Raw genomic sequence first — 12,412 nt, forward strand, 5'->3', positions numbered from 1 at the left:
TCTTTCGAATTCCCATACCATTTGAAGGGCTTTCTTCCCAAATTGATTGGCAACATGTCGGTGAAGATTCTCAGTCATCCAGGTCATGGTAATCATAAGTGCTATATGGAAGGCAAGTGGACTTGCTTTGTAATCAGACAGTTTCCTAGATGCTCTTTCGAATTCCTGTAAGTTGAAGGGCACTCTTCCCAAATTGATTGGCAACATGTCAGTGAAGATTCTCAGTCATCAAGGTCATGGTAATGTTTGTGGGCAACTGGACTTGCTCAAAGCCTCAAGCAAGTCCAGTTGCCTATGATATAGCACTTATGATCACCAGGTAAAACAAAAGCACTTTCCTATTCCTGTTTCTGTTGCACAATGGTTGACACACTTTCTTTGTGCTATTAACTGAGCCTTCATTTTCCTGGGAGATCATACTTAAAGGGAAGTAATCAACTGATCATTAATCTAATGATTATAATGACTTCTTCAGAATGTTTTTTGTGTGTGTGACCAATGGTTCAAAAGCCAAAGGTATTTGATAAACAACAATAGGCCTATTGAACAGGGAGAAAACAGCAGATCCTTGCATTTGAGAAGCTGCAAGTAGCAAATGTTTGGCATTTTTACCTGATAAATGACTTTATTGATGAATTGATTATGAAAATAGTCACAGATTGGTTTTCTGGCAATCAAGTAATCAGTTAGTCATTCAATCATTTGACTAATCTAAGTAATTGTCACATTAAAAATGTGGTAGCAGCATCCAGCATTGCAGCACTTGAAATGGATTCTCAATGACAACGTTTCCACGCACACTTTCACTATTATTCTGAATATGACAACATTCTGAATTTGATTCGGGTCATGTAAACAGCATATTCTGTCTGGATATTCTGAATTAGGCTTTTTCGGATTAAGACATTTGAGATAGGCCAATATTATTCAGGTGTATGGAGCATTCTTTGGACATGTATACATAGCATTCAGCCTCAATTGGGGGTTTTATTGCAGTTTGCAACATGCAGCCTCTTGTCTGTTTATAGTGAACTCTGTACGTTGTCATGGATTTGTTGTACTCAAACCAACTAGGCAACAGTTTGCAAGGCTGGTGTAGAAATGCATGCCTAAAAGAAAAGCCCACATTTCTGGTTTCTAGTTCTTGGATCAAGCCTACTGTTAAACATCATGAAAGAATTTGATATCAACAGGTTTTTGGATGTGAGCAAATTCGCAACGCTGACCTCTCTACAGAAGGTAGCTGGAGAAATGAAAAAGGAAGGCTGCTTTCGCACAGCCGAACAAGGCCGCCACAGGTGGAAAATTAAAAAAGTCCAATCATGATGCAAAGCTTAGTAGGAATTTTAACTTTTTTGGAGTAGGGTATGTAAGGGTGTGTATGTAATTGTAGCCAGTGTGTGGCCTTGCGGATGTAAAGATAAGCATTTAATGATATGTGATTCAGAGATCTATGTATCCCTGGTGAATGTTATCCGAAATATTAGGTCGCCTTTTTCTAAAAAAATTTATTGTCAAGAAATCCCATGCAGGTGTATTTGGTGCATCTTTGGGGGAAACACATAAATGTTCTTTATTTCTCCCTCTGCATTCCATGATCTATTATAGCAGATGCGTCTCCTTTCATGTTAAATTCGGGGAAGGCTCTGAACAGAATCCATTGAGTCATTCCTCTAGTGAGTGGGATTTCAGTACCAGAGAAGGTATTGTGCTGGAATGTGCTCACCTGGGCTACAGCCGGCCAAAGATGATGAAACCAGAGAAGCAAAAGGATGCCAGGAAATGAGTGGACTGGAGCTTTCTCTTTCCCTGCTCCTCTCCTCCGTATTCCCATGGCCATACGCAGCCTGTTTGAAGTGGTTTTAGGTTTTGCCCGCTGCTGGTCTCACCATTGTTGGCTTATTGTTCTCCCTCTAAACCTCTCTTTGGTCTTCTCCCACTCTCTGTCACTCTTTCCCTCTTTAGAAAATGCTGGACGAGTGCCAAGACAGAAGGAGCTGTCAAGTCCTTGTCAACAGCCGCGTGTTTGGGACAGACCAGTGTCCTGGCAGCAGTAAATACCTCATTGTCTGGTACAAATGCAGACCTAGTAAGTCCCTCATCGTCTTGTATCTTGAAAGTGACACATTTCTGTCCCTCTCTGTGCTGGGACAGTTTTCTCTTTTCCCACACACCTCCACATTTAGTCAGAAATACAACAGTGGTAGGGTCACTGTATTTGCACTTGAGACAAAATATATGACAACATTAACTGTCAAAGGAAATTCATGTCCACATTCTGGTTACTCTAGACGTAGGCATGATTTTAACTGAAATATAATTTATATTTAAAGTGTACATGTAACAGAGTATTTGCAGATTTTACATCATGCCCCTCAAAGGGAAAAATCTACTGAAAAAACATCAGTATTCTCAGTGAAAAGCAGTGAGGCAGAGCAGCATGAGAAAGCTATGATTAATGTCAAGTTTGATTTGTCTGATTCTAAACGTGTCTTTAAATGGATTTTATGTCAAAATATATATTTATCCTCTGCATGTTTCTCCTCATTTGAGTGTGTCACACTAAGCTGTTTTAAAGGAACTGAATGCAACATTCAGAACATATCAGTGATTTAGAGTTTGAGCCAGAATTGACCTTTTGCAAAGCCCCGTCCCTTGTGATGGTCTGACAAGCTGTCGCAGTAAGCATGTAGCCCACACTGTAACTAACTGCACTCCCTGAAGAAATATTATCATATTTTTGTAAAAATGAAACAGTGATTCCAGAGAGAAGCAGACAGAGGGGTCTACAGTCTGTGTTTGAAGGATATATCCACGATGTCAAACTGACTCAGCAGCAACAACAGGTTAAAAAGACAAAGACAGTTAGAAGCTAAAGCCGAACTATAGGCTACAGATCACAGTGTAAAAGTGAACCACCACATCGCTGCTGATCGCCACAGAAGACAATGAATATAAAGGGAAACTTTGCTGATATTGAACCAGCTGTGTGGCATCACAGTGTGTGCAGATGAACTGTGTTTGGCTTCACCCCGTGTTGCTGCGAGCACCAGGACCTCTGCTGGACGGGCAGGGATCTCCAGGGGAAGTCAAACAACGTTCATCTGCGCACAATGTGATGACACAGAGCTGGTTGAATATCAGCAAAGTTTCCCTGCTTCCCTTCACTGGTTCCTGTACAGCAGGATCGGTCTTTTTTTCACTGTTATAATCATTAAAAAGCAAAAGCAGCACGTGTATACATTCAGTAGGCTATATCTTCAGTAGCTAGCTAGCTAACCCTACACTTTTCAGGGTTTGATTTTGGTTTTGGAACAGGGAAGAAACATATATCTTTTTCCAACCTCTCCAGGTAACGAGTATCATTAATACACAATGTGCCCCAGACACAACATTTAGCTCCAAATCCACAAAACCAGCCTGAAAATGAGGGAAATCTGAAACGACTGCATTAGAGTCAATGGAGCACAGCTGTGTTTTTGTCGGACCCTGGTCTGAGCGGGCCTGTTGCTACGTTACGATTAGCCAGTCTGCGTCCGGGGGCGGGATATAGCGAAGGGTCAGCACAGTGCAGAGCAGCAACAATTACCTGGCCAATGGGATACACGCAGGGACTCATATGCACAAACATGCAAAAACAGCCGGACCCTCTACCACAACAAACAACAGAGAAGCTCGAATTTCAACACTCATGGAAGGAGCTTGACTTGGTTCTCTGTTTAGGATGACATTACTCCACTATGTCTTTACATAGCAAGTTGTTTGATGCCATATTAATTCTCTGAATGTTGCATACAGAACCAGGTCATTGCAAGATATATATTTTTCTTATTGTCAACAAATCTTATGAAGAGACCAAATCAACAATGTGTTAGTCTGCCTCAATACTTTCGGACTTTCTCACTCCGCCTGTTGCACTTAGCTCTTAACCTACTGGTTCCTCCTGAAGTGGTAAATCTTAAACAATGGGTCACAAATATAAGGGTTTCAAAAGGCCAAGTAATTTCTTGAAACAGCTGGGCACTGTAGTTTTTAACAAATGTAACTCAAACTGGAGTAAACAGTGTATTTGTTGGGGACTATTTTCAGCCGTGGATAAATACACATTGGGTGCACTAGTAAGTATTTACAGCATCAGGATGTTGTATGTGGAGTTGACTCAAAAACCACAGTGCCCCTGTTTGTCGAAATTAAGGAACATGTCACTCAGTGCAACAGTGCGGCTCATTGATGTGTTTTTGTGGGAAAACAATGGAGGAATAAGTTATATCAGGTTTTTTCAGTGCAGGCAAAACTTCATTCATTGCATTTGATATTTAAGATATAGTTTGCCAACTGTATCTTTTAAAATTGGCAGTGCTATTTCAGTTTACCTCCCAGCCTTCCCTGCTCCATTTAAAGAAAAAGAAAAAACTCTGTGCGTGCCTCTCCCTTTATCCCACTCCTTCCCTCTCACTGTGAGCCAGGAAGCTAAGAGTATCACTCCAGAGGGGAGCCACAACAGTGCAATAATCCCACCCAGATTCTACTCTCCATTCACGGCTCAGTGCAGTGCTGAGCCGAGCTGCACTGAGCTGTGCAGCAGTTCACACTAGAGTGACCAGAAGTGGGCATTAATCCACTGATCCCCTTGCCCTCCCCACTTTTTCTTTCTCCACCGGACCCCGGGGCCAATCAACAGCTCTTTTGTTCACTGTCACTTAACCAATGACTTCTCGGGGGAAGAGAGAAAGGCCGCATGGGGTGTTAGTGAGGTGCAACGGGCAGGTGTCACTGCCTCTGAAAGGAGAGGTGGATGGAGGAGAGAGGAAGTGAAGGAGAAAGGGAGGGAGCGAGAGCGAACAAGAGTGAATCCATCACCAGGAGATATAACGAAGCAGGTCCTGCCCCTTTTATCTGCTTTCTTCCTCTCTCTTCTTTCTGCATTCCTGTTCCACTCCCCTCATGGATGTAGGAACGGCGGCTGTTGTGTTTTTATTTGCTGGCCAGTGGAGCTGCTCTGGCTGTCACAGGTCACTGTGGCTGGATGTGTGTGAGGAATGCCTCTGCATGGCTCTACATGTCCACTGAGCAACTCTGGCTCTGTTTCTGCCTGTTCACACAGAATGAAGCCTTTTGTCTGTCCTCTGATTTCTTCGCTCATTAAAAGCTGCTCTACAGATGTTTGATTAACAGCTTAAGGATATTCTTGATATTGTATACAGTTCTTTTGGTTATAAAACTGGTCTTTTGGTTTTTGTTTTTTATTATTGCTAACACATCTGTATCCTCTCTGTCCCTCTATCTCCAGACGAGTATAAGAGTAAGGTGGTCTGTGAGGAGGAGAGGATGAGGCTGAGTTGCAAACGGGGTATGCAGATCGCTGTCTACTCCGCCATGTTTGGCCGAACTCAACAGGGCACCCTGGAGTGTCCCCTGCACCACAGGAGGGCCCCGTCAGTAGGTGAGGCACCTTAAATTGTAAAATATGGTCGACAAGTTGCAACCTGACAATTCAAAATCATGTTTATGATGTCAACTAGGAAGATTTTAATATACATTTCAGAAAAATAACATACTGGTACCTCGAATTACAAAACATATGTTCATGACATCATTATAAACAGAATTAGTAGTAAGGTTATATTTATATATTTCTCTATGTACATAGGCTAAATAAAGCAAAGATCAGTTTAGCTTATCCCTTATGGGCTTTACTAAGAACTTAGTAAATGTAAGCTAGTAGTAATAGCTAGTAGTTATCTAGCAGTTACCATACATTACTTGGAATACTGAGCTAACGTAGTACCTACTAGCTAACATTTACTTAGAAATTGTTAGCTAGTAAGTTAGTAACAGCAAGTAGTTAGCAGTTACCACGCATTACTTAGTAGACTCAGCTAACGTAGTACCTACTAGCTAACATTTACTTAAAACTTAGTAAATGTTAGCTAGGAGTAACAGCTAGTAGTTAGCAGTTACCATACATTACTTAGAATACTGAGCATAGTAACTACTTGCTAACATTTTTTGAGAACTTTGTAAATGTAAGCTAGTAATTATCCAGTAGTTACCATACATTATTTAGTAGACTCAGCTAACAAAGCACCTACTAGCTAACAGGTAATAACTAGAAGTTAGCGAGTAGTAACCACACATTTGTTAGTGGACTTAGTTAACTTAGGAGCTACTAGTTGCATTTACTAAGAACTTAGTAAATGTTATCTAGTAGTAATAACTAGTAGTTAGCTAGTATTAAACACATGTTACTGAGTAGACTGAGCGATGTAACAACTTGCTAACTTTTATTAAGAGCTTCATAAATGTTAGCGAGTATTATACAACAGTTAGTTCCGACCGAGTAATTTGATCGGACGAGAGGTATTCCGTGAGTGCTGATATAGTGTATAACATCACTGGGACCTTCCTGGCGTGTGTGCTGCGTTGCCTGGCAACAGACTGGGGAACTGTTTTTTTTTTTTTGCAGAGCTACATAACATACTTAAATAATTTATTTTATCACCTTTTGTTAACATTTCCTTACTCAGCATTGCTGTTTAAACTGTTGTTGAACTGTTGTATAAAAGGTCGTGACGTGACCGAATCACAGCCGTGACGATATACAGTACAACATCACTCCCTCTCGTGTGATATTGCTTAAGTAATAGCTCGTAGTTATCTAGTAGTTACCACACATTACTTAGCACACTCAGCTAACATAGTAATTACTTGCTAACATTTACTAAGAACTTAGTAAGGACTTAAAACATAAACTTCGTGATGGATTTTATGCAGCAAGAAACTGTGTTCCTATCAGGTCCTAGGGTGCTGTTTTGTAGTGGCCTTTCCTTAAGAGGGCGGGCAAGGGGTTATAATCATATTAACATCAATACTGTTTGACATTATCATTCACTCTTTTCATAGTATCAGTCTTGGGGTCAGTCTGAGTTCGGGAGAGAAATGAGATTTCTTACATGAAGGCACAAGCTGGGAATGCAGATTGAGTTTGATGGCGTTTGCATGATGTTAAAATGAGTCTCCTTGTCCTGTTAATGCTCTCATACATATTAATGATTTGGTAGAGTGGATCTTCAGGTCACTCTGACGCTTTGATTTGTGCCTTTTTGCCCTGATTTGTCTGAGCCAAACAGGATACCAGGCGTCATTATGCATCCAGCAGATGGGGAAAATGAAACATTTTTATTGATGAGTTTTACGCGTCAGGACTCGAGCACCTCTGAACCACAAAGACAACTACGAACGCTGCCAGGCTCATAACTCCTGTTGAATGCCTCCTTCATTAATTTTCTTTGACTTGGGTGATATTGCCTCGAGATGCTGTTGTGGTTTGGTAGATATTACAATTTCCTCTACAGCTTCTTCACCTCAGAGGCTCTAGAGCAAATGCTGCCCTGCCACACCCATCACTGATGTCAACTGTTTACACTGTCCCACTGTGATTTATAACTTTTAGACACATATCACCATTTAGCATTTTTCTATCTTGTTATTATGAAAGCATGCTGAGATATATAAAACCACCACTCAAGCTCAGGTAGACACAAACATGCACTCACACATTGCCAGGGGAATTGGGCTGGAATGTAGATCAGGTGTCTCCGTCATCCAAAGCGTAGAGTTTGGCCCGTAGAAAAGGGACAGTATTGAGTTCCCTCCAAGTATGTATGTGTTTGTGTGTGTGCATGTGTGAGTGCATGGGATATCCAGATGTACTCTCACCCTTGTTTAGGGGAATGTTAATGATTCTAAGCTTGGATCCATGACAAGTATTAGTAAAACCGTAGCTACTGTGGTGGCCCTGGCCTCTTGTCTTGGCAGCTTATTTATTCCGCTTCATTCTGCGGTGCCTTTGTTTGGTTAATGTTTAGACGGAAATGTACACTGATGTTTGCGCTTGTGAATAAGTAGCCCGAGCAGGTGTAAGTTAACTGGTGTGTGTGTTTGTGTGTGTGTGTGTGTGTGTGTGTGTGTGTGTGTTAGAAAAGTTGTGAAGGAAGGCGAAATATCATTCGTCTTGATCCACGATTCAAACAATGCACCACAGACGTGCCCTGAAGTGTGTTTGTGTGTGTTGCCTTTTTGACAAAGGTGACAGGATGGGGTCGAAAGGCTGACACAGGCGTCAGTCCTCGGGTAATCAGAGACAGATGTAAAGAATGGCATTGTGTGAGTGTGTATGAGTCTGTGTGTGTGTGCTATTGTATACTATATGAGCATCGAGGGCTGCTTTGAAGCAACCTCAGCCTTAGTCCTCCGCATGCAGGTGGACCAGGAATGTGCGACAGGTCGGTGAGACAGGGCTGGTCTGATATCTGGTTTCAGACTCTGGATTAAATACAGTAACCGAGTTCTCCCAGTATTGATGGAAAATGGACTCTACTGTTACAGTTGTACAAAGGCCAGATTAGACCAGAGGAGAAGTTGTGTTCGGGTGATTCTTCAATGAACGGGATTTAGGAAATAGGAAAAATGAAAATACATCTTGTTTTTTATTTGTGTCACACTCACTTGACACCAAAAGGGGCATACAAAAATGTAATGATATATGAGTCATTATTTTTATTATATTAAAATATCCTTTGATGTGTGGTTTTTACTATATTTATATTGCCCCTGGGCCAGATTTTGGGCATTTAACCCTGCTTAACTTTGAATTTAATATTGATCTAATGTTAATTCCAAATACAATTGAAACATAAATGCTCATTTTAATTAAATGTGTCGTGTTGTGAGAGATATACGTATTTTATGTCTTTACATGTAGTATGTCTTTCAAAATACACTTCCATTTTCACAGGAAATGTGCAGTTTCTACTCATTACATGCATAGTCTTTTTCAAAATGAACTTACAATGTACTTAAAACACTTTGTTTTTACATTTATTTCCTTAAGTTTAGGCAACAAAAGCAGGTGGTAAGGTTCAGAAAAAAAAACATCATGGCTTGGCTTAAAATACAGCTGTTACCAACATAATGTAATGTCATGTGACATATACTGTAGCATGCTACACATACCAGCATACTACATAGTTGTTAAAATAACTCCCTTGACTTTTGGTTTAACACTGGAAATGAACAGTGGGTTCCCAGGTGAAAATCTGGTGTTTGTTTGAACCATCCATTTCCCCTCCCACCCTTTCTGGAAGGACTTTCTGGCTCTTAATACTACAGTAGTTGCCAGCACATTTTATAACGCCACAAAAGATTCCCTTGTGGGTCCAGAACCGTGGACGTCTACTGATAAAGTGTCGGTATTTGAAGACTTCAGCATTTTGGCCCCTGCGTCAACACGTGAAAGGTACCTTTATGCATCGGTATTTAGCGCTGACGATATTTGACGATATGGGAACCACATTGTACAAAATTTTATTTCATGGAGTCATGTGACAGGAGAGCACGTGGCTGTAGGACAGGTTAGCCCCGTGGTGTTACATCAGAAATATGTTTATTGGCTGTCATTTCCAAACAGCTTTGAATGTACAAATTTTTAAAAAAAATTATATTGTGCATTTTGTTATCTAAAAATAACAAAAAAAAAATTGAAGAATGACCAGTTTACTTTCAAATCACATGTTAACCATGTGTATATTTACCCAAACTGTACAACTGTACAAATGCCTTGTTGTTCCTGTTCACCCATTGTACAGCATGTTTTTCTATCTCTCTATCACACACACACACACACTCCAACCACCCGCAAACATCCCCTCAGGCTGTCCCAGACAGTCTAGCAGTGCCCTGGTGGGACTTCCCCTGTCAGCCTCATCTTTGATGTGGCTCCCATGTCACCAGGAGCAGGAAGTGAGGGTGTCTTGAGTGACAGCTCAGACACACACCGTTGATTATTTTAAAACGCTTTTCTCCCCTCTTTTTGACCTTGCGTGTGTGTGTGTGTGTGTGTGTGTGTGTGTGTGTTTGTGGCTCTGCATGTATGAATAATCTCTGGCTTGGCAGTTGCATTATGCGCATGTTTGTTTTGAAGCTATTTTGATTTCATGTCTCTTTAAATGTGTGTTTGAACGTGCCAAGAAGGTAGGTTATAGTAATCTCCTTAACCGCACCGGCCTGGCAGCCTCAGCGCTGCCTGAGGTGTGAGGTCGACCGGTGAACTCACACATCTGGCTGCACCTGCCCAGGTGAACTATGCTTAGTGTCAGAAAGACAGTAGCACCAGCAGGGGATTGCTTGTACACTATTTATTTTTTGTTATTTTTCCCTGCAAACAATCTCCTTACGTCTTCTATTTCTGGTCGCAAGTCAACACCAACAACCTGCCAAATAGAGGTTGATTTCTCTCTCTGGCTTGTTGTCGACATTGTCTGAAACCAACCATCTTCTGGAGTGACTTTTTTAGTCTTCAAACCGTATTTAGCTTGTGAATTCTGCTGTAGAGAGCTGCTATCTGGTTGCTTGTCGAATCCAACGCCCTTGAAAAGCATAACAGACAAACACAAGTGCATACACAGGCATGTGCGCACAAAAGCAAGACCTCTTTGATCTTGTCTGTTCCTCGGTTTTAGGGTGGGGTGGGAGTGGTGGAGTTGGACAGGTCTTGGCGGCGATGGAGGATCCTCAAAGCAAAGGGGCCTGCTTCAGCCCTCCTCTCTCATCTGCCCCATTACCATCACACACACCTCTTGACATCTAAATAGCCCCCCGTGCTTGGCATGCAGGGTCTCTGACTACTTCTTTTTTTTTTTTTTTTTTTTTTTTTTTTGAAGGCCACTGCGCTTTCACTTTTGAGTATGTGCTTCAGACGAGATGTAAGCACAGGCCGGTTGGTGTCTCATGTGATCACAGTAGCTTTTAAAAGCTTTTTCAAAGGCTGAGCACACACAGCTGCAGGTCAAATTTAACATTTGGCTTCTGGACGCCTGTTCCAGTTGTTCGGGTGTGAGCCGCTTCACTGTAACTCTATCTGCATCTCTGTCTGACTTTGATGCACACGGAGCAGATAAGCAGCAGGAAGTCAGAGTTGTTTGGGACGAGATTAGATTATATACATTCCTGTCCGATAGTCTGTTTCAGTCACTTCGTTCTTGGTAGTTTTTCCTAAACTTCTCCAAAATAACATCCCTGATGCATGTTTTCCCTTGATATCAGCTTCGTAGAAGGTTTAGGGGAAAGTCTCACAGCTGATTGGATGTGGTGTTTGAATATATGAAGTAACATGAATATATGAAGTAACATGATGTCAGGGTTGACTGTTTTCGTACCTCTGACTCGTGAAATCAGCTGCTATCAGCTTACAATCGAGAGCTTACGAGAGAAGTCTCGGCAGGCGTTCTGCTGTGATTCTTGAACTCACTCTGTTACATGTTACAGTAACATCAAATCCTGCCACAGTGAATAGAACTTTTACAGTAAGTGTGTGTGTGTGGGAGCGGTCTCGTATTCATTAATGGCTTTTATGGGAAGCACTTAGCGTGTGCAGGTCCATTTTACGACAAAAAGACTTCTAATCCCACAACAATGAGTTAAGCCTCCCTATCAAATGATACAGGTGAGTCAGAGCAGAAGGGGAGATGAGTACTTTTTTGTCCGCCTATTGTCTTGGAAATTCCAGGAAAGGTGTGCGTGGGTGGAAAACCTGGAGGATTGTTATGGAGTGTCATGGTGAGAATTTTCTGGGAACGGTTGCGCTATGCGTCTTTGCTTGTGCATGTATGTGTGGATGGGTATGTTTGACAGTCCTTCAGTCCCCCTACGCATACCCGCCCACGACACACTCCCCCTACATCAGTCTTAATTAAAATGGTCTCTGACAAGTGAAACTCAACAGCAGCCATCTCAACACACAGCAGCTACTATTTTACATATTGTCACGCTGTTGCATTTTGAAAATTATGCCATCATGTTAGAATAATTCTGTGCAAGTGGGAAGACTGGACACAATCCAAGGCTGATGCTGGTTTCAAGCAAGCAGAAAGTAAGATGTACGACAGATGACTGATGTGACAAATGGAGCTTAGCAACAGAAGGATGCTGCTGGTACAGGGCAGCTCATAAACACACACTTCAGAAGCAAGACAGAAGACATTAGCGGAAGGTTTCTCAATCTAGAAATGCTCCGTTTGACCAGGTGTCAGTAACTTCAAGAAGGTGTGGGTGATCAACCATGGGTCATTTAAAGGAAAGTTATGCCTTTGGGTATTCTTGTTTGGGTCATGAGTGCGGATAAGTGTGTGCGTTTGTCCAGGAAGCTCCTCCCTTTCCCTAAGTCGCCTCGCTCTTGACTGTGGACCTTCTCTTCTGAACCATAGGCCTGTCCTTGTTGGGCGTATGGAGGCCAGAGGTTGGGTGCACAGGCTCGGAGGTGGTTGAGGGTAAAGGTTAGAGGTATCAGGGTTTACTCATGCCTCTGAGTGTGTGAGACAGAGAGAGAGGACTGTTGTATGCCTGTCTGTCCGTA

At 41.9% G+C, this 12,412-nt stretch overlaps 1 protein-coding gene across 1 annotated transcript in view; it reads left to right on the forward strand.

Annotated features, from left to right (window-relative positions):
* Positions 1–12,412, forward strand: part of eva1aa (eva-1 homolog A, regulator of programmed cell death a) — a 113,852-nt gene that overhangs the window by 35,097 nt on the left and 66,343 nt on the right. Inside the window, exons 3-4 of the mRNA XM_078173860.1 lie at positions 1,966–2,089; positions 5,291–5,443. Coding sequence (XP_078029986.1) covers positions 1,966–2,089; positions 5,291–5,443 — 277 coding nt within the window. The remainder of the gene's footprint in view (positions 1–1,965; positions 2,090–5,290; positions 5,444–12,412) is intronic.

The sequence above is a fragment of the Epinephelus lanceolatus genome, chromosome 13 (assembly GCF_041903045.1).
Source record: "Epinephelus lanceolatus isolate andai-2023 chromosome 13, ASM4190304v1, whole genome shotgun sequence".
NCBI lineage: Eukaryota > Metazoa > Chordata > Actinopteri > Perciformes > Serranidae > Epinephelus > Epinephelus lanceolatus.